Source organism: Erpetoichthys calabaricus, chromosome 1 (genome assembly GCF_900747795.2).
Source record: "Erpetoichthys calabaricus chromosome 1, fErpCal1.3, whole genome shotgun sequence".
NCBI classification, from domain to species: domain Eukaryota; kingdom Metazoa; phylum Chordata; class Cladistia; order Polypteriformes; family Polypteridae; genus Erpetoichthys; species Erpetoichthys calabaricus.
Genome location: NC_041394.2, coordinates 150,908,487 through 150,930,251, shown reverse-complemented (window position 1 = coordinate 150,930,251; position 21,765 = coordinate 150,908,487). Strand labels below are relative to the sequence as shown.

Below are 21,765 nucleotides of genomic sequence, written 5' to 3'. Positions count from 1 at the left end.
CTGACCACCAATACAGAAAGCATTAACCTTGCACAAATTCCAACCACCTGAGATTCAGTTTTTTTTTTGTGTGGTTGGGACGACAATGCGCAGAACAGCAGCAAAACTAGGTCTGATGAAATTTTAGATATTTAGACTATAGTTCTATAGGCAAATCAGAAAAAGTTGGGATGGTATGAAAAATGCAAATAAAAAAAAAAAGCAGCGATTCTTATATTTGCTTTGACTTTTATTTCATTGAAGACAGTATGAACCCAAGATATTTCGTGTTTTGTCTGGTCAACTTAATTTAATTTGTTAATATACATCCATTCCTCCATTTCAGGCCTGTAACACATTATAATAAAAGTAGGGACGATAAAGTGTTTACCACTTTGTAATGTCACAATTCCTTCTAGCAACACTTAAAAGACAGGTGATATTTTGTCCCATTCTTCCTACAAACACATCTTAAGGTGTGCAACAGTACGGTGTCATCATTGTTGTATTTTTCATTTCAAAATTCTCAACATTCTGAACTGGAGACAGGTCAGGACTGCAGGCAGGCCAGTCTGATGATACCCGTATCCTCTTCTTCTGCAGCCATGCATTTGGATGGGTGAAGAATGTAGTTTTGCATTGTCTTGTTGAAAAATGCATAGATGTCACTGATAAAGATATACTACATATACATATGCATGTGTTACTCTAAAATCTCAATGTGCTTTTCTGCATTAATGCTACCCAAAGGGACACTGACACAACTCCATACCATGACAGATCCTGGCTTTTTAGACTTGTTGCTGATAACAGTCTAGATCAGGGGTCTCCAACCTTTTTTCCCCCCGAGAGCCACTTTTACAAAATGAAAATGGCTGAGAGCTACTCATGTTTTCTAATGTTTATTGTCATAGCTTATTTCAACCCAAACAAACTGAGTGAGCTTGTTTTGCCTGAACATTTATAAAATGTTGGTGTCCACAACTCACATTTTGCATTAAAACATCACAAAAAAATATTTATTTCACCTGCAAGTGCATTTTGTATGTCTATATGCATTTTCTAGTGTATCTCACACTACTGAATTAAAACATGAATGCTCTCAAAACAAAACAATGCAGTTACAAATACACAGATATTACTTATTCATTTGTCATTTTGTTACATGTCACTGTTTCACTTCACAAGAGTATTCACATGTCCAGTTGCATGTGTGGTGTGTTTTTTAGTTAATCAGATGACTGGCACTGCATGGAGTCAACAAGAGAGGTGTATGGTGTAGTGTAGCCACTTAAGTTCACTGTTAAGAGTCATGTAAATGTTTATCTGTCAGTCTTGTTCTGAACTTTGATTTCATGACATTCATGTCAGAAAAGGCTGACTCACAGAGGTATGAAGACCCAAACTAAGCAGACATTTTCAGAGCTGTTTGGTGAAGATTCTTATAGTTATCTGGTTCTACTAAGCTCCAGAAATGCTGAGAATGCTGTTGAGACTTTAACTGCACATTATTTTGAAGGTTTACCAATATATAATATATAAAATCCAATGTCTATCTGTCCGCTTTTGACGAGAGAACTACTTAACGGATTTAGATCAGGTTTTTTTCTATAATTTGCTTGAGCATTCTGGTTGATTTTGCGACTTCTCTCACTTTGCTATGTATCATAGTTTGCTTGCGGTACTGATTTATTTTCGCGAATCCGAGATCCACGCAACGGGCCGAGGGCGTTTGGGGTTAGAGTCTCTCCTCACTCACTCGCCAGCTTCAGGGCGTGTTCCTTAACTCCGTTTAGCTAGCGAATGAGAGAACAATTGAATTCAACTTTGTTTGATATTTAAAATAAATTGTTACTTAGGTTCTTGATGAGTTTGAGTCCGGATATTCTCTTAAGTGTATGCCACATTGAAAAGATAAATTGCAATTCAGATTGTGGATCGTGATATGATTTTTTGGAAAGATCGCCCACCCCTAATTTGAATGGACTTGAATAATACTTTTAAAACTTGAATAATCAAGTTTTCAAATTTATGTAGGATTCATTAACCCTTTGGCAAGCTGCTTGGAAAGGGGTTGTGAGCTACTGGTAGCTCGCGAGCGACGTGTTGGAGACCCCTGGTCTAGATGGTCCTTTGGTCCAGAGCACACAGCATTCATTTATTCTAAAAAAGATCTGGAATGCTGATTTGTCTGACCACATCACTGTGTGATGGTCTAACCCAGATGCCTCCAAGCCCAGAGAAGTCAACACCACTTATGGACATGGTTAACATAAGGCTTTTTTTTGTGAATGTAACTCCATATTGTAGTGTTTGACAAAGGTTTACCATTGTGCTTATATCAGCTATTGATGAGTGATTGCTCTTGATGCAGTGCCGTCTGAGGGATCGGAGATCACGGGTGTTCAGGTTAGGCTTGCCCCCTTGCCATTTACGCACTGAAATACCTCCAAATTCCTTGAATCGTTTAACACTAGAATTACCAGAGCCTACGAAAAAACTCGTAAATCCGTCCCACCTTAAATTGCGTCTTAAATCCGTTTGCACCTCTCCGCCAGAGTCCTTTGTCATCTAAATGTGCTGATAAACAAAAGCTACTAGCAGCCAGCTATTCCATCCCCCCACCGACTTAGAATGAACTTCTCCTAGCTCAAGCCTTGCCTTGATTTGATTACCTGGGATTGAAGTGGAGTTTTAGAGTGGAAATAATTCTAGCGTTATTTGGAATTACACGCATTTCATGTGTGTTCCATTTCTATAGTAGGCTGTGCAAACACATTTTTAAAACAGAAACGTTTTTCATATTCTAATAGTAAATGACAAAATGTAGGCATAAACTATATAACGTATGAAGCCTGAAGTCCATATATCAAAGAAACACTTTCACAAAAGGTACAAGTAAGAGAACACGTGCGCTTTCATTCAAAAAATGAAAAAAAAAAAAGCCGCGTTAGCATGCCACATTGACATTCTTACTACAACCACCGCAGTGGCGTAATGGTATCAGCCCCTGACTGGGAATCAGAGGGTGGCGAGTTTGATCCCGCACGGCTCCACTTCGAGAAATGAACTGCTCTTATTCTTACAATTTTAGAATAACAACATAAATTTGATTTCAGTCTGTAACAGCCGGTGTAACTTATGATACTGGTAAAGGTTAGGTTTTTTTTTTTTTTTTTTTTTTTTTAATTCACTTTTCATTCTCGCAGTCGCATTCAGAATCAATCCATACAACCCCATCTGACACAGCTGGTTTCACATAAATAAAAGTGCACTTTTATTCAAGACTACAACCGAAGAATAAAGAAAGCAAGTTACAGTTGGTGGTTGATACGACAGCTTGCGTGGTGCAATGTTAAGAACTGCTGATTTCCGATCCGTGCTATATAAAATCATCACATTCAAATATTAACAGTTCCCACACACCCAAGGTCCGCCATTCCTACATTTACGACATGTGTACTTGTTGCAGTGTACACACCTCTCTGTGCTATGGTTCCTATTACAGTGAATGAGCACCTGACACTGTACTTTCTTCCCTGGGGGAAGCTGAGGTCTTAGAATGGAAGTTCGTTGATGCTGTATCATCTTTTCTTTTTCCATCGCCTTTTCCTGTAAGAAGCGACGACGAAGTTCCTCTGCAAGGTGAGCCATGAACACTCTTCTTTTTTCAGTGGACCCCGTGCATGCCTTATACAGTACGTGTGCGTTCATCGCTGCTAGGTCAAGGATGTTGTAGAACACAGCAACCGGCCACCTGCGTGTTCCTGTTCGCACTGAACAAGCACGCGCCTTCTGGTCCATGATGTCAACGCCACGCTGGGGAAAAAAGAAAGACAAATATATGTGACATTTTGAAGAAATCATTTTATCACCAGAATAGCACCAGAATACTTCGTCACACTAATATTTTTTTCATTAGCATACCTTCATGTGGTTGTAATCTGTGACCGTGTTTGTTTTTTTTTTTTTTATGTTGCCCAATCTCCACATCATGGTGCATTGTGCTGAGAATGCAGACAGACTTCATCTTTTTGGGTACATACACTGTCAGCATGGCACTGGGAGATCTAAACACCAGCGTGGAGAATTGTTCGTGTACTGAACTGACTTTAGCTGCAGGTGGAAGTTCCCGTCGCACTTTATTCATGGTGCCAAGCAGAGTTGTATTGCGGTGCAGCAGTCTATTAGCCAGCGAAAGTGACGTGAAGAAGTTGTCTGTTGTTACGGTTCTGCCTTTGTCCAGAAATGGCTCCATAAGCTTTATGACCACAGACTCGGAAAGTCTTTCTCCCGTGGGACGACTGGGATCTTTTCCTAAATAAGGAGTGGCATTGCACATGTACTTTGTCTCCAAATCTGCCGCAATCCAAAAAGGCAGAACCGTAACAACAGACAACTTCTTCACGTCACTTTCGCTGGCTAATAGACTGCTGCACCGCAATACAACTCTGCTTGGCACCATGAATAAAGTGCGACGGGAACTTCCACCTGCAGCTAAAGTCAGTTCAGTACACGAACAATTCTCCACGCTGGTGTTTAGATCTCCCAGTGCCATGCTGACAGTGTATGTGCCCAAAAAGATGAAGTCTGTCTGCATTCTCAGCACAATGCACCATGATGTGGAGATTGGGCAACATAAAAAAAAAAAAACCAAACACGGTCACAGACTACAACCACATGAAGGTATGCTAATGAAAAAAATATTAGTGTGACGAAGTATTCTGGTGCTATTCTGGTGATAAAATGATTTCTTCAAAATGTCACATATATTTGTCTTTCTTTTTCCCCAGCGTGGCGTTGACATCATGGACCAGAAGGCGCGTGCTTGTTCAGTGCGAACAGGAACACGCAGGTGGCCGGTTGCTGTGTTCTACAACATCCTTGACCTAGCAGCGATGAACGCACATGTACTGTATAAGGCATGCACGGGGTCCACTGAGAAAAGAAGAGTGTTCATGGCTCACCTTGCAGAGGAACTTCGTCGTCGCTTCTTACAGGAAAAGGCGATGGAAAAAGAAAAGATGATACAGCATCAACAAACTTACGTTCTAAGACCTCAGCTTCCCCCAGGGAAGAAAGTACAGTGTCAGGTGCTCATTCACTGTAATAGGATCCATAGCACAGAGAGGTGTGTACACTGCAACAAGTACACATGTCGTAAATGTAGGAATGGCGGACCTTGGGTGTGTGGGAACTGTTAATATTTAAATGTGATGATTTTATATAGCACGGATCGGAAATCAGCAGTTCTTAACATTGCACCACGCAAGCTGTCGTATCAACCACCAACTGTAACTTGCTTTCTTTATTCTTCGGTTGTAGTCTTGAATAAAAGTGCACTTTTATTTATGTGAAACCAGCTGTGTCAGATGGGGTTGTATGGATTGATTCTGAATGCGACTGCGAGAATGAAAAGTGAATTAAAAAAAAAAAAAAAGCTAACCTTTACCAGTATCATAAGTTACACTGGCTGTTACAGACTGAAATCAAATTTATGTTGTTATTCTAAAATTGTAAGAATAAGAGCAGTTCATTTCTCGAAGTGGAGCCGTGCGGGATCGAACTCACCACCCTCTGATTCCCAGTCAGGGGCTGATACCATTACGCCACCGCGGCGGTTGTAATAAGAATGTCAATGTGGCATGCTAACGCGGCTTTTTTTTTTTTTAAATTTTTTGAATGAAAGCGCACGTGTTCTCTTATTTGTACCTTTTGTGAAAGTGTTTCTTTGATATATGGACTTCAGGCTTCATACGTTATATAGTTTATGCCTACATTTTGTCATCTATATTACTAACCGAGAATGCTAAACCGGATGATGGACGCAGGCACATCCGGCCATGGGCCGTAGCTGCAAAAAGACGTACTGCGCAGGCGCAAAAAGAGTCCGCGAGAGTCGGCTGAGGAGCCGAGAAAGGCGGACAAAAGAGGGCGGACAAAAGAGGGCGGACAAAAGAGGGCGAGAGAGGCGCAGGCGCAAAAAGAGTCCGCGAGAGTCGGAGAAAGGCAGACAAAAGAGGGCGACAAAGGCGGATGAGGGGCCGCGAGTGGCGGACAAGACCACAGAAAAAAGGAGTGAGCACATACAAAAAGGAGTCACACAAGCACCGAAAAAAGGAAAAGGCACATAAAAAAGTACTCAACCGCGGGCAAAGCACAAAACACATTGCACACGAAACTAAACACAACAAAAAAAAAGAACAGACGAGCGCACAACGGCAAGGCACGACCACCCCCCACCCCCCCCTACAGGCACGGGACGGGACACACACCAAGAGGGGGATTCAACAAGCCCATGGAAGACAATAAAAAAGAACACAAAACCACCCCACAGACCCTACAAGCAAGGGACGGGACACACACAAACAGGGGGATTCAAACAAGACACAGGAACACAAAAAGAAAGAAGACGCTCGCGCAACAACAATCCCCCCCACACATCCATAAGAAGTGACACCCAAAGCCACATATTCTAAAGTGAACGTCGACACCTTCACACTAGGCAGCATGGGTGTCGGCGTAGGTGTCAAGCCCATGGGACACAAAAAGAAAGAAGACGCTCGCGCAACAACAATCCTCAACCCCCCCCCCCCCAATAAGAAGTGACACCCAAAACCACATTTCTAAAGGAAACGTCCATATTAAACATACGTCATCTGAACACCTTCACACTAGGCAGCATAGGTGTGAGCATAGGTGTATCTCCTTACAATAAAGCACTATTAACCGTTCAACTGCAGAAAAGGATACATATTAACAGTGAGTGCGATCCTCCTTATTTCGCAAAGCGGTGGCAAATCAATTAAAACTACAAAATAGCGCGTCACAAATAATGTACATGCAACAACGCGTCAGTCAAACGCCACAAGCAAAACATGCCCGTCGCGGACATCAACGCCAGACACCTGCTAAATGCTTACGCCAGTTGGCTGACAACGCCTTCAATAATGAGTCCACTATTGAGGAAAATTCATTTGGATTAATGAATGTCATTTGCAATCATTGTCATTCACTTAACTTCCCAGAAGAAACAACTGGCAATACAAATAATGAATTTACACGTAGTTGTCAAAAGGGTAAAATTAGACTGCCTCCTTTACATATAATCACCACGGACCCAGTGTCATTGAAACAAAACCGGAATAAAGCTAGGTCAGAAATTAAAGACAGAGTAGAAAGCAAAGTAAAACGTCATAAACAGGTTGAACAAGGGGGCCACGCACTTGGTCAGCAGGTTACAGATAATGAAGACCGGAATTCAAAAGCTTGAAAAACATGAGCTCAACTGACCAAAGATACAAACTGAAACGAGAAAAACTACGGGGTCCGCAGTAGTCCAAAATGCACCGCGTAATAGTACGGACGAAGCTCTGTATTACCAGTGGGGGACTCCAGAATGACACGGGCAAACGCTCCGTATTAAACGTGCGTCATCCGGACACGTAGCTGCCCAGCGGGCACGGGTTCAAAACGCCGGGGGTAGGCGAGCGAAGCGAGCAGGGGGCGGAGCCCCCTTGTTTACTATTAGAATATGAAAAACGTTTCTGTTTTAAAAATGTGTTTGCACAGCCTACTATAGAAATGGAACATACATGAAATGCGTGTATTCCAAATAACGCTAGAATTATTTCCACTCTAAAGCTCCACTTCAATCCCAGGTAATCAAATCAAGGCAAGGCTTGAGCTAGGAGAAGTTCATTCTAAGTCGGTGGGGGGATGGAATAGCTGGCTGCTAGTAGCTTTTGTTTATCAGCACATTTAGATGACAAAGGACTCTGGCGGAGAGGTGCAAACGGATTTAAGACGCGATTTAAGGTGGGACGGATTTACGAGTTTTTTCGTAGGCTCTGGTAATTCTAGTGTTAATAATATTATGCACTGTAGGAGGAGTAATATGCAAATTCCATCCAATCATTCTTTGAGGAACTTTGTTTTTAAACATTTCAGTAATTTTCTCTTACATTTGTTGGCAAACTGGAGATCCTTTACCCATCTTTGCTCCTCCAAGATTTAGGCTTTTGTTGATACTGCTTTTGTACTAAATCTTGATTACAATCACCTATTTGACATCACCTGTTTGAAATCACATCATTATTTATTTTACCTCATTGCTTGTCCCAATTAGCCACCGTCCCAACTTTTTTTGGAGTGTGTTCCAGGCCTGAAATTCAGGAATGAATGAATGAATGTATATTAAGAAATGAAATGAATCTGACTTGACAAAACATGAAATATCTTGGGTTCGTACTGTCAGCAATGAAGCTAAAGTCAAAGTAAATTTAAGAATAACCGTGTGGTTTTTGTATTTTCATTTTCCTTACCATCCCAACCTTTTCTAAGTTAGGTCCTACTTTGTTATGCTATGTATTGTACATTTTAAGTTTCCTCTTTATTTAAAATGTCCTTTTCATTCACTGAGAAAGAAAACATAAATGTGAATTCAGATATATTGTTTACATATCAGAAATAAAACCTGAATTTCCAAATGTAATGGCCTCATTGATTTTTAAAAGTCATGGTAAAGAGGAAGGCTTATACACAAGCTGCTTGCTGACAACTCATCACAACAATATGGAAAGAAATAGTTAAAATAATTAAAAAGAATCGTCTCTTCTGAACTAGTAAGCCATTATCTAGTGAAATTAACTTTTCAACTCCGTTTTTCCCTATAGATGAATACTCATTCTATAGAATATTAACATTTGGTTTAAATAGGTTATACCACATTTGTAATGTAAATACACAGTGCTCCTCATATTCAGAAATATTTAGATACTGTGATTACTTAATTGTAAAGGAGAGGCATACTGCACAAACTCATTTTTAAAAAGTGTCAAGTGGTTTCCCCGATCCCTTTGGAAATGCAGAGGAAGCAATCATTCATTAACTGTCCCATTCAAAGTTTGCAGTACTAGTAGGTCATATAGCAATAATACTGATGGATAACTCCGAACATTGAAATGCTGTTTTTATCAGATCGAGTAATATTTCAACTATTTTAACTTGCTGTTGAAAAAGAAACAAATACACAAGTCTGTTTTACAGAATCTAAAACTAGATTTGTCTATTTCTAAAACTAATGGCTACATAAAATTTGTACCAACACTCAGATATTAAGCAAATATGCTTATGATTATGGATTTCAGATTACATGACTTTCTCCTTTATTATTATCGTAGTATATATAAGGATGCTTAAAAGAATATATTTAAATAGTTAATTGTGCTTTCAGTGACCATAACTTGCAAATGGTTACAGTTGTAAAGGAAGCCGCTGCACAACTTGCTGTAGGTGACTGCTCTGATCGAGTGTCTAGATGTAAGAACTGGCAATTGAAAAAAAAATGACTGACTGTTGTTCTGTATTTTTAATATAATCGGATCCAATTTCCTGCTGTGTAAGCATCTCTTAAACTCATTTCAAATCATATTAATTTTCCCAGTTACTGCAGGGTTTAGAGTGCAATACAGGTAAGAAAAATAAGCTTTAAGTCACAAATGTATTTTTTACAAAGAAAATGAAGAGAAAGCAGTCTACTTTTTGACTTTTTTGAAGTTGCAAATTTGATGCCACAGGTGACTCAGAGACTAGATTTACCACAAGTTGAGATACAAGGGCAAGTGGTTACAGTATTTAGGTCAACCTCATTGCTGGCACAGACCAACAAGCAAAGACAGCACTGCTTCTACCCCATTTTTCCATTTAATTTGTAATTTCTCATGCTATATATGATTATTATATGCCAGGCACTATGTAACCTTTTCCCACAATGCTGATCTTTGCTTTTTTTATTTAGGGTGCAGGTGAGAAAACCAATATAGTATGTCCTTAAACATAAAGGAGGCAAATGATAAATATGTCATTTTATTAAACAAAATATTTAGCAGTGTAATTAATACAGTGATGACACAAAGTAAAATTAAACAGAAGTGTAAAAAATGAGAGCTATTTTGGGTCTGTCCTGTCTGATAAAATAGCTTGTTCAGTACAGCTGTGTGCTCCAGTCTTCTGCTCTATATCTCCTTCACACTGTGTTCTTAAATATATGCATGTACAGTCTTATGAAAAAGTTTGGGAACCCCTCCCAGCCTGCATAATAATTTGCTCTATTTTCTTTTTTTTATATATTTTTATTTTATTAATTTTCATTGTAATCATTCCATACAAATAGATCAATTTATAACCCAACAAAATTGAAGACAAATCAAACCCCACTCCTGAGAAGGAGAGCTTAGCTAAAGGAAAATTGCTTAGGGCTTTTTAATAAGGCAACATTAAACAAAAGAAAGGGAGAAGTAAATATATATGTAAATAAGAGATGGAGAAGGGACTTAACTGCGGTAATAGTTATTTCTCTTATTCTAAAATAATATTGATTAAATCCTGCCAGGCTTTGAAAAAATTTTGTACAGATCATCTAACTGAGAATTTGATTTTTTCCAAGTTCAAATAATATAAAACATCGGTTTCCCACTGACTTATCAGAGGAGAATTAGGATTCTTCCAATTTAACAAAATAAGTCTGCGTGCCAAAAGTGTAGTGAATGCAATCACCGTTTGCTTGTCCTTCTCCAATTCAAGTCCATCTGGAAGAACACCGAACACAGCTGTTAATGGGTTAGGAGGGATTGCGACCCCAAGGCTATCTGAAAGGCACTTAAAAATTTTTGTCCAAAATGATGTTAGTTTGGTGCAGGCCCAGAACATGTGACCCAGTGAGGCAGGAGCTCGACCACAGCGTTCGCAGGTTGGATCTTGCCCTGGAAACATTTTGGACAGTTTTAAGCGAGACAGATGAGCTCGATATATAATTTTAGTTGAATAATTCTATGCTTTACGCATATAGAACTCGAGTGAATTCTCTGCTTTGCTACCTTCCACTCCTTTTCTGATATATTGATTAAGAGATCTTCTTCCCAATGTCCTCTTGGATCTTTGAAAGGTAGGGACTCTAATAAGATTTTATATAATGTGGAAATGGTGTTTAATTCCTCGAAATTGAGCAGTATTTTTTCCAGCATTGTGGAGGGTGCGAGGTGGGGGAAATCGGGCAATTTCTGTTTAACAAAATTTCTAATTTGAAGATAGTGAAAGAAATGTGTAGCTGGGAGGTTGAATTTTGAACGTTATTGTTCAAAAGATGTAAATATGTTGTCTCTATAAAGATCTCTGAGCATTTTAATCCCAAAACTTTTCCAGGTATTAAAAACTGGATTGCTCTATTTTCAACAAAAAAGATAACAGTGATATGTCTTTCATTTCCTAGGAACATCTGAGTACTGGGTTGTTTTCTGAGCAAAGATTTTTAGTGAAGCAGTATTAATTGTGTGAAATTAAATCAAATGTGAAAAACTGGCTGTGCAAAAATTTGGGTACCCTTGTAATTTTTCTGATTTGAATGCATGTAACTGCTCAATACTGATTACTTGCAACACCAAATTGGTTGAATTAGCTCGTTAAGCCTTGAACTTCATTGACAGGTGTGTCCAATCATGAGAAAAGGTATTTAAGGTGGTCAATTGCAAGTTGTGCCTCCCTTTGATTCTCCTCTGAAGAGTGGACAGCATGGCATCCTCAAAGCAACTCTCAAAAGATCTGAAAACAAAGATTGTTCAGTATCACGGTTTAGGGGAAGGCTACAAAAAGCTATCTCAGAGGTTTAAACTGTCAGTTTCAACTGTAAGGAATGTAATCAGGAAATTGAAGGCCACAGACACAGTTGCTGTTAAAGCCAGGTCTGGCAGGTTAAGAAAAATACAGGAGCGGCATATGCCGTGTCAGAAAGCTGAAATCATCTCAAACTGGTTTCTTGAACATGACAATGAGTTCACAGTACTCAAATGGCCTCATCAGTCACCAGATCTCAATCCAATAGAGCTCCTTTGTGATGTGGTGGAATGGGAAATTCGCATCATGGATGTGCAGCCAATAAATCTGCTTCAGCTGTGTGATACTATCCTGTCGACATTGACCAAAATCCCTGAGGAATGTTTCCAGCACCTTATTGAATCTTTGCCACGAAGAATTACGGCAGTTCTGAAGGAAAAATGGGTCCAACTAGAAAGGTATACCTAATAAAGTGGACTGTGTGTGTGTGTGTATATGTATGCATATATATATATATATATATATATATATATATATATATATATATATATATATATATATACAGTGATCCCCCGCTACATCGTGGATTTATTAATACTATTATTATTACTAGGGGCAGCCCCCTGCTCGCTTCGTTCGCCCACCTCCGGGTTTGGTTTACCGGATAAACAATATAAAGTGATTGTTATTTTCATGGGAATTGTTACATATGCATTATTTTCATTTTTACTTTAAAACTTTTGTAAAAACAATATTTGTCCTTTATTTCCTGTCCCGGGCATGGTTAAATCTCTTTCTCGCGATACTTAAAACGCTGCTCGGGTTGTGAAGGGGGGGTCTGAACGCATGCAAAAGAGATGCGATCGGTTCAGCTGGTGTCTTGCTGCTGCTGGCCAGCTGAAGCGCTTTGTATCAATCACTTAAAAGCCTGTACAGCAACTGTCCTTTTGCCACTTTGCGTCTGCTCACAGTGGACAGATCAGCTACAGGCAGCTTCTATCAAGATGCCTGTTCTGCTTGTTTGCTTGTTGCTCTGCGCATTCTGAAGGAGGAGGGCAGGCGGGGGATGAGGGCTGAACGCACGCTAAGGAGAAGTGCTTGAATTATCTGCTGGGTTTCTGCAGCTGCTGCTGGCAAGCTGCATGTTCTGCTTCTCACCAAAAGCATTCCAACAACTGTTAGGGTAGATGTCAATGAACTTGTTTTAAATTGTTTGTAAGTAGGGCGTGTCATCAAAGTGTCTGTCCAAGATGATCCGGTCTCGATCGCTTCGCTCAAACTCCATACCCGCCTGGAGGTGCGCTACGCTCCTACCACTTCGCGTTGTGAAAGGGGGAGGGGTTTTGAGCTGAATGCACGCTAAGGAGAAGTGGACTTTGTGCTGTTTCTGCCAAGATACTTGTTCTGCTTGTCACTCTGCGTGTCAATCATTTAAAAGCCTGTACAGCAGCTGTCTTTCTGTCTCACTGCCTTGTCTTACGTGATGTTAAAATGTTTTATAATAGAGAACCCGACATCCACATATCATATGTGTTTACAAAGTGCGGTTTAATAAGTTTACATGTGTTTAAACCGTGTGGGGGGATATTTTAAGGCTTAAACTATAAAAAAAAAAAAAAAAAAAAAATGGTCTTTCTATATCGCGGATTTTCACCTATCACAGGTGTGTCTGGAATGTAACTTCCGTGATAGGCGGGGGATCACTGTGTGTGTGTATATGTATATATATATATATATATATATATATATATATATATATATATATATATATATAAATTGACCCCCGTGACCCTGTAGTTAGGATATCTATCAGCAGGTTGGATAATGGATGGATGGATGGATATATAATATATGAAGTTGATGTGTTGGAAGCAGAAAAAGTGTGCAAGAGTAAGAATCTGAGTGACTTTGACAAGAGCCAAATTGAAATGGCTATATGTTTGTGTCAGTGCATCTCCAAAATTGCAGGTCTTGTGAAGTGTTCCCAGAATGCAGTGGTTAGTACCTACCGAAATTGGTGCAAGGAAGGACAAGAGATGAACCGGTAATAGTTCATATGCACCCAAGGCCCATGATGCATGCGGAGAGCAAAAGCTAGCACATGAGGCTTGCTGCATATCCACAAAACGATCAAAGGGCACCTATGCCGGCCCCTATGAGCATCATAACAGGACCATGGAGCAATGGAAGAAGATGGCCTTGTCTAATGAGTCACATTTTTCTTTTATATTACGTGGATCACCGGGTGCGTGTGTGATACTCTAGGTAGCGTTCTTCTTGGAAGCATTGAGTCCTGACATTCATGTGGACCTTACTTTGACACATACCACCTACCTAAAGATTTTTGCAGAGCAAGTATAACCTTTCCTGGCAATAGTATTCCCTGATAGCAGTGAACTTGCAGTGACGTCTTTCAGCAGGATAATGCACCTTGCCACACTGCAGAAACTGTTCAGGAATGATTTGCGTACCATGACAAAGAGTTCAAGGTGTTGACTTGGCATCCAAATTCCTCAGATCTCAAGTCAATTGCGTAACAGTGGGATTTCCTGGAAAAATATGTCTGATCCATGGAGGGGCCACCTTGCATCTTGCAGAATATAAAGGATTTGCTGCAACGTCTTGGTGCCAGATGCCACAGGACACCTTTGGAGGTTTTGTATGGTCCATGCCTTGATGAATCAGCTGTTTTTGTGGCACGAGAAATTTTTACACAATATTGGGCAGGCGAACCTGACTTCTGTTTTTCCCAGCCATGTTCTCCTTTTCTATGTCTACCACTTGTGCCAAATTGTTGTCATCCAGTGCTCACATTGGCTCAGAGGGAATAGCTGTCTTTCTGTTCCACACCTATTGTCAGGTGAGTGGTCTCTTTCTCTCCCCCTCCACCTATCATGCAGTCTGCACAGTGTGTTGAGCTCTTCCTCAGTTCCTGTCTTCTAACGTTAATAAGATAACGTTAGAAGGGAGAGCCATAGAAAGTTGTGCGTGAACATTCTGCAAACCTTTCATCGAAATCCCATCGTCATGTGCAGCGATGAAACACATTTCCATTTGAATGGTTGTGTAAATAAGCCAAACGTTGCTATTGGGCTGAAACCAACCCTTCGTGAACTTCATCAGAGACCCCTGCACAGTGAGCGTGTTATAGTTTGGTGCACCATTGCAGAATTTAGCATTGTAGGCCCTTAGTTTTTTGAGGAGTGTGGAGCAGCGGTCACCGTCACTTCACAAAGTTACATCGAAATGCTAGAGAACGTTTTGTGGCCCCAACTGGAAGAAATAGATGTGGTGGATGTCTGGTTTCAACAGGATGGAGTAACAGCTCATACGGCGTGGAGATCCATGCAAGTTTTGTGGTAGATGTTTCCAGGGAAGCTGATCTCCCTGCGCGGCAGTGTCGGGTGGCCTTCACGTTTGCCTGATCTCGCTCTGTGCGATTTCTTCTCGTGGAGCTATCTCAAGTCGAAGGTATACATACACCAACCTCAACACCTTGAAGCCCTCAAGGGCGCTATTTGCCACAAAATCACTGCTATTCCCCTTGAAATGGCCGAATGAGTCATGTGAGTGTACTGAAATTGTCTCGAAGAGTGTATCGCTAATGATGGCCACCACCTTGAAGACATTTTTAAAACACAGTGAAAAAAATCTATTTTCTATACCCTTTCTTGTGTTGTAATGAAACTTATTTTATCTTGTTGTGTTTTTGTAGAATAAACGTTTGAAATGTGGTACTTCTTTTTGGCTCACTCTGTATTTCCTGCTGTTCTAACAGTTCTCAACACTCCCAACAAACACAACCTTCAAACTCCCAATAGATTGAAATTTATTGAACCACATTAAGTGTAATGTGAAGGGAGTTTTCCTCACCAAAGCATTAAACTTAATACAAAATCTTCTTCGTAATGCTGAACGCAAAATGAGGTACAAAGCAGTTTTCTATGGCCACTGAAACTGCATTTGCATATCGCTGCTATATTATCACTATATATATCGCCAACAACAGCCTGAAAATCACCACACCCATTAATTTCAACATTTCAAATGAGTGCCATCATCTCCTCGATTCACAAACTTGTCTGTGTCATGTCTTTGCTTGTCTTTCATCTCAGTTTGGATGTTTCACAGTTTGTGAAAAGGGAGATCATGTCATGGGGAATATTTACATTTTTGGAACATAGAAACATGTGATGCATCAGCGATATTGTTTATATATGCTATTTCTCAGAATATATACAATGCAATAAATAGTACGCTGAACAAAGTGTGGAATATCATTCACTGCAGATTTCACGCTTGGATGAAGTAGGCTAATTTTAATACACAATCATATGTACAACATTTCGGTGTCTTTTAAGACAGTTTAAGAAACATTAATCTAGGTTATTCATGGTCAATTCTCTAATCAGTTCTTACGCCTTCTTAATTGTCTGATTATTTTTATGTGAAACATACGAGATGATTTTTCCAGGTAAAACTGTCTTCAGTGTTTCCCATAGTGTCTGAGTAAGTGTTGGGCTCTGAAAGAAAAAAAAAAATTTGGTATATATGAAATTTATAAAGTCCTCATCCATTAGCAACTATGGATTAAGATGCCAGGTTAACATGACATAATAAATATCCAGAGTCAGAGGAGCATGGTTGAAGATGAAAAAAATAGCACAGTATTTGCAGGATTTAACAGAAGGTAATACTTGATTAATTATGATCAACTGATGAGAAGGAATATTCTCTTGAACAAAAAATGTCAAATGGTCAGACAGATTGTGATCTGTAATTAACTGTGTAATTGTGTTTGCAGTTTTAGATGTTGCAGTTTGGTGAAGCCCCATCTAAATATGCAATTAAAGATTCCTGCCATTAATAATTTTTGAGTGATCTTATTAATGACTAATGCAAATACATTTTTCATAAATTCCCTTTCACCGTTTTGCATAAAATGTTAACCAGAATTAATTTGGAATTGAATAAATTCCCAACACCATAACGTTTTATGCCCATCAGGATCTGATAATCTTTCATTTATTTTAATCAAAGTTTTCCGAGATGCTATTTTCGTAAAATGTTACACATCTCATGCCCAGCCCCTTATGCATTCATGACTGGTTATGTACAACCAGACATGAGTTAGTCAGTTAAACACCTCTATGATTGAATGAAAACCTTGTCAGTACTTGCTGTTCCAAACCTTACTCTCCCTTTTTATTTTTTTCCAGAATGTCAATGAGAAGGCTGTGAGGTGAAGGGGCCCTGACACTAGTTTGCAATATTGAAAAGAAAATATAATGATGATTTTGTTTTTCTTTGCCTTACTAAAGCTTACAGAAATGGTTAAGAACCTGAAAATATGTTTTGTGTGGGGAAGTTCTCAGCAATGAAAGCCTTAGACTAGAATTTTTTAACAAAACACCCACATCTTTAAAATAAACCAGATTTTAATTTATATTATTTCTATTAGGAATTTTAAGAGCCAGTTTTTTTTAATAAAATGATATGAATTAATATGATAAGAATGAATTAATAAAACCCTACAAATAATAAATATGTAATATTGCTTACTATGTTGTCCTGTTTCAGCATTATATATTTTTGCTTTTGTAGTCTTTGTGTCGTGTTGACTATATTGTTTGTTTACTTCATTGGGTTTATAAGTGGATGTTAGCATTAGAAGAGAAAATTGTTTTGAAGTTAGATTGTGTGATGTTCCTTTATGAATATGTAGTGCTTTGCATTGAGAAGATGACTGCAGAGATTTAAAAGCTTATTGTCTCTGTGTATGTTAATGAGATTTGTTTTCCTTTCAAAAGGTGACATAGGGGGTCCAAGAGCTGGACTATACAGGCTACCTCCCTGTGACTGTGATGACAATGGTATAGTATGATTATAATAATAAAATAATTTTTTTTGCATTTATATAGCGCTTTTCTCACTACTCAAAGCGCTTTGCTATCATTTTTCTTTTTTATGAAGTATCACATCATTTTTACAGTCTGCTTCTGTTTGTTATGGATACACAGATTATAGTCATCTGACCCTAGAAACAAATACAGATGAAATAATATATCTCAACTCTTAACTGGATCATCTAAGTCAGAGTAATTAATTGATATTTTGTTCTTTGTAAATAATTGAAAGAAACAGCAATATAACCAATAGCTGTCTTTCTGGGCAAGAATACGTTGCCAGAGAAATAAAGTATTCTGCAACTGTTGTGGTTCACCTATTGCAGGTACACAAGTTTAAAAATGCAACTTTGCTTTAAAGTAGTGTTATTTTTAGCACTGACAAAGATTTAAAGTGAAACCCTTTAGATGACTGGCACAACTAATGTCAGCAGTCACTAAAGTATCACACAGTTTACGCCCAGGTCCCTTCATTTAACTTCACAACGTCTTTTCATTTGTTTTTAAAATCAAATGGGCATTTGAAGACACTACTGTGAATAGTGCCAGACTGCTTGGGATTATATGAGAGAGAGAGTTCTTTAATGCTTTAAACAGCAGTTCAAGTTTCCAGCTTTTGTAAGCTTATGTAAATAACGATTCTGACCACTTCATGGGGTGGGTTTCCGGTGGAGGAGTGCAGGACTCAAATTTCATTTGATCCTTGTAGTGTAGGTCTTTTCTATATTTTCCCACTGTTAGTGTTCAGTGTGGATGTTCAGTTTCAGTTTCTAGGTGTTAATATTTTTGTTCAAAGAAAAGTTTTTTGCATGTTCAGCATGTAGTCTGTGTCACTAAACAGAGAGGCAGAAGGGCAGTTTTGGGGCTTAACTGAACCATTTTTAAACTTGGCAGTATTTCATTTGGTCTGTTAAAAAAAACCTCATGAATACTATAGATGTAAAGTAGATACTTGTTGCTGTGTTGACTTGATTTACTTCTAGAGCAGAGAAGCACACTGGTTGCCTCATAACAGAATGAACTTCAGTCTCAAGTGCTACACAACTAAATGGTCCTGTAATATTCCAGTAGACAAAAATCTGCGACCCATCCGTCAATTCATAAATGTTTAAACCTGCATATCCTGTTCAGGTTTTCAGGGGTTAAAACCTAGTCTAGCAGCTTTGGGTATAAGGTAGGAACCCACCCCATGCACTAGTACATTGTACAGCATGTTTACAGGTCCATCCACACTCACAAAAAATTGATGAAAGAGACACACTGAGTTTGTAACTCAACTGTCTAAAACAAGTCATCGTAACTATCACTTGATGTGCTCATTTTCTTCAACAGATGACCGAATGTCTCAGCTTTCTGCTCGCTCAGCAGCCTCAAGTTCTTTAGCCTCTCTGGTTCTGGAACGAGCACAGAAGAGGAAGGAAACCTTCTGGAACACTAGGTGATTCAATCCCCAGATCATGGAGAACCACTAAAATTTCTTAATTAGGCAAATATTTTGTATTTTAATGGAGCATTTTATATTTTTTCTATTTTGTTAAACCTAAATGGGGGAATGTTTTGATTCTTAATTATGTGATTGTATAGATTTTAGAAAAGTGATACACCTCTGATCTTTTTTAAATACAATTTATTTAATAATGCTGTTTGTTTACATTAAATTGATTACAAATATTTTAATATTGAAAATATATTTGGAAATGCAATGGAAATATTCTTGTAAAAAATCCTGTTTTTGTTTTTTTTTTTTTAATAATCTTTTAGTTCTTGTAAAATTGTCCTTTTCACTGTACCATTTATGTTTTACTTGCAAGTTTCAGATTTATTTTTTATCTTGCTCTTATTGCCTGCTGTTTTTTTCCTTTTTTCACTTAACTTTTATTTTCAATTTCAAAATACATTTTTTTTTGTCATTTAAGTAATTTTACTCACAATTTGATTCTAACCCTATATATTAGACACATGAAAAGGATGTGCATTCTTTTTTTTATAAAAGACCTTTTGAATTAGAGGTATTGTGGACTGAATCATGACTAGTCATTAATCTTAATTAACATTGGTTACAAAGATATATGAATTTGCAACTTTTGTAGACAGTTCATAATAGTTTCATGTTTGAGTGTCCACTCAAAATGTTGGTTGACTACAAAGAACTTAAAACAACACAGGGTGTTAAAAGTATAAGAAACCGAGTTTGCTTGTTTAATTCAGAAAGCTCAGGTAAGCATTTTAGTCTCGTATTGACATGTTGCCAATAAGCTGTAAACATGTTAGCTAATTGCTTTATAGAAGCTGGCAACTTTTGTTTAAAATGAGGAATGTGTATGTTTCCCCCATGTCCATGTTGGGTTTTTCTCCAAGTTTCTCACTCACGTCCCAGTGACATGCAGATTAGCTTGATTATTAGCCTGGCCTTCTACCTCATCCAGGGCTGGTCCACAATTGGCTACCCTGTACTGAAATAAAATGGGTCAAAAAGAGAATGAACGAGTTTAGGCACAGTTGTACTTTTTGATTCTTCTTCACCATTTCTCCAATAAAAAAAGTACATTTTGGATGAAAAAAATCCGTAGTTCCCCTGAATCTTACAACTCTCATGCACGTGCACAGGATGTTACAGAAGCTGTTGGGGTATTGGTAGTTACTGGCAGTCCTAATTTTGTATGTCTGTGTTGTTTTGTTTGTATGAACTTTATATATTTAAATTCCATGTAACAGATGTTGCAGTGGTGCTACATGATTGTCATTTTATTTTTTTGTGTGTCTGACCTTTCATTATAGCATTATATAAAGGAATTTTAGATCTGGCCCTCTGTGGGCTGATGTAGTCCACCAGCTGTTTCTTTCCATTGCCATGATAAACACTTGGTAACATTTCTTTTAAAAAAAGTGCAGTGAAGTATTGGAAAGTGGTCATGAAGGAGGAGAATCCGATATAACAATAAAGTAAAATGGAGTCTCAAGGTCACTAATGTATACCAAATTCACACAGCTGCTCACATAGTACACATGCAAAGTTTCCTAGATTGGTTCCTAGCAAAAAATTCTTACTACAGGTTTACATGTTTGTACAAAAATTATTTTTTATTAACCCAAAGCCACTGTGTCTTTCATTGACACTTCTTTTATTCTAGTATCTTGGCCAAAACTGAGGATGCATCCTGTTTACTATGATTTCAGTTTTGTCTGTTAAATTCTCCATGACATTCTTGCTCCATGTTGCATTCCATTCTGCTGACTTTGCCCTTTCTGCTCTTCCCTGCTTGCTTCATTTCTCTGCTGTGTGTGTAGAGTCAATTTATTGATTATGTGCAAACTGTAGAGGCACTTTCACACCAGCACTCGAACCTGAGTTAACTTTACATAGCAGAAACTCACCTGCCCAGGGAAAAAAAACCCAAAGGGATGACATGAAAATACCATGGAGATGGCGTGACACCTAGCTTCCCAGCACTGCTATTGAAAACTTTACATTTACTGACACTGTTTCATAATTTAACTTATTAATCAAATAACAGTTAGCCTATGTGTCTTCTGAAGCTTCCCCCCCCCCCCCCCCCCCCAGTAGGCTCTTATTGAAAGGTAAAGTGAATGACCCTGCTTTATTTAAAGGTAGTGTGTAATGAAACATCTAACTGCACTAATATCAGTGCTGAAAAATGGTGGCATTTACAGCACAGGGTGGAGTCTTTGTGTGAAAGGGCCTCATAGCTGCTGTACCTGTGATTTGTCTTTGAGAGACATTTGAGGTAACATTTACTATAAAGGATGCTTACTAAAATAAAATGTCTGTATGGTTTGTGAATACTTTTGGTTTACAGACTTGATTATTTTGATCATTCAGTAAATACAAGAATCCAAACCGCAGTTTAAAATTAATGGTATAGCTTATGTATTTTTCATGTATACCTTTATATCTTTTTATTTTTATCACAGCTAGTTGTTAAATCTTGCATAATGAACTGCAAAGTTTTCATTGGTCATTTTGCTTGTGTGTGGGAGAGACATAAAAGATTTTGGTTAACATTAAAGTCAAGAAATAAAAATAAACAATAAATCTCTTGTGAGTTGTATTTTTACTTTTCAGGTGCAATGGTCAGCTACTTATTTCCAAAGTCCTCATGTAATTGGAATAAAATGTCAGTGATAATTAAATAAAAATCAGTGCTATCAGTAATATTATGAGCTAGTATGCTTGAATATCTACAAACCAGTCAGTCATCACCCAACCCGCTATATCCTACCACAGGGTCATGGAGGTCTGCTGCAGCCA

The 21,765-nt window shown here is 38.4% G+C and overlaps 1 protein-coding gene across 2 annotated transcripts in view; it reads left to right on the top strand.

Annotated features, from left to right (window-relative positions):
- mdm1 (Mdm1 nuclear protein) overlaps nt 1-21,559 on the top strand; it is a 133,064-nt gene extending 111,505 nt beyond the window's left edge. For both annotated transcript variants that reach the window (XM_051922507.1, XM_028807264.2), the window contains 2 exons: nt 17,400-17,462; nt 18,828-21,559. In XM_051922507.1, the coding sequence (XP_051778467.1) occupies nt 17,400-17,462; nt 18,828-18,937 (173 nt within the window). In that variant the 3' untranslated portion in view covers nt 18,938-21,559. The remainder of the gene's footprint in view (nt 1-17,399; nt 17,463-18,827) is intronic.
- Nucleotides 21,560-21,765: the final 206 nt, after the last annotated feature.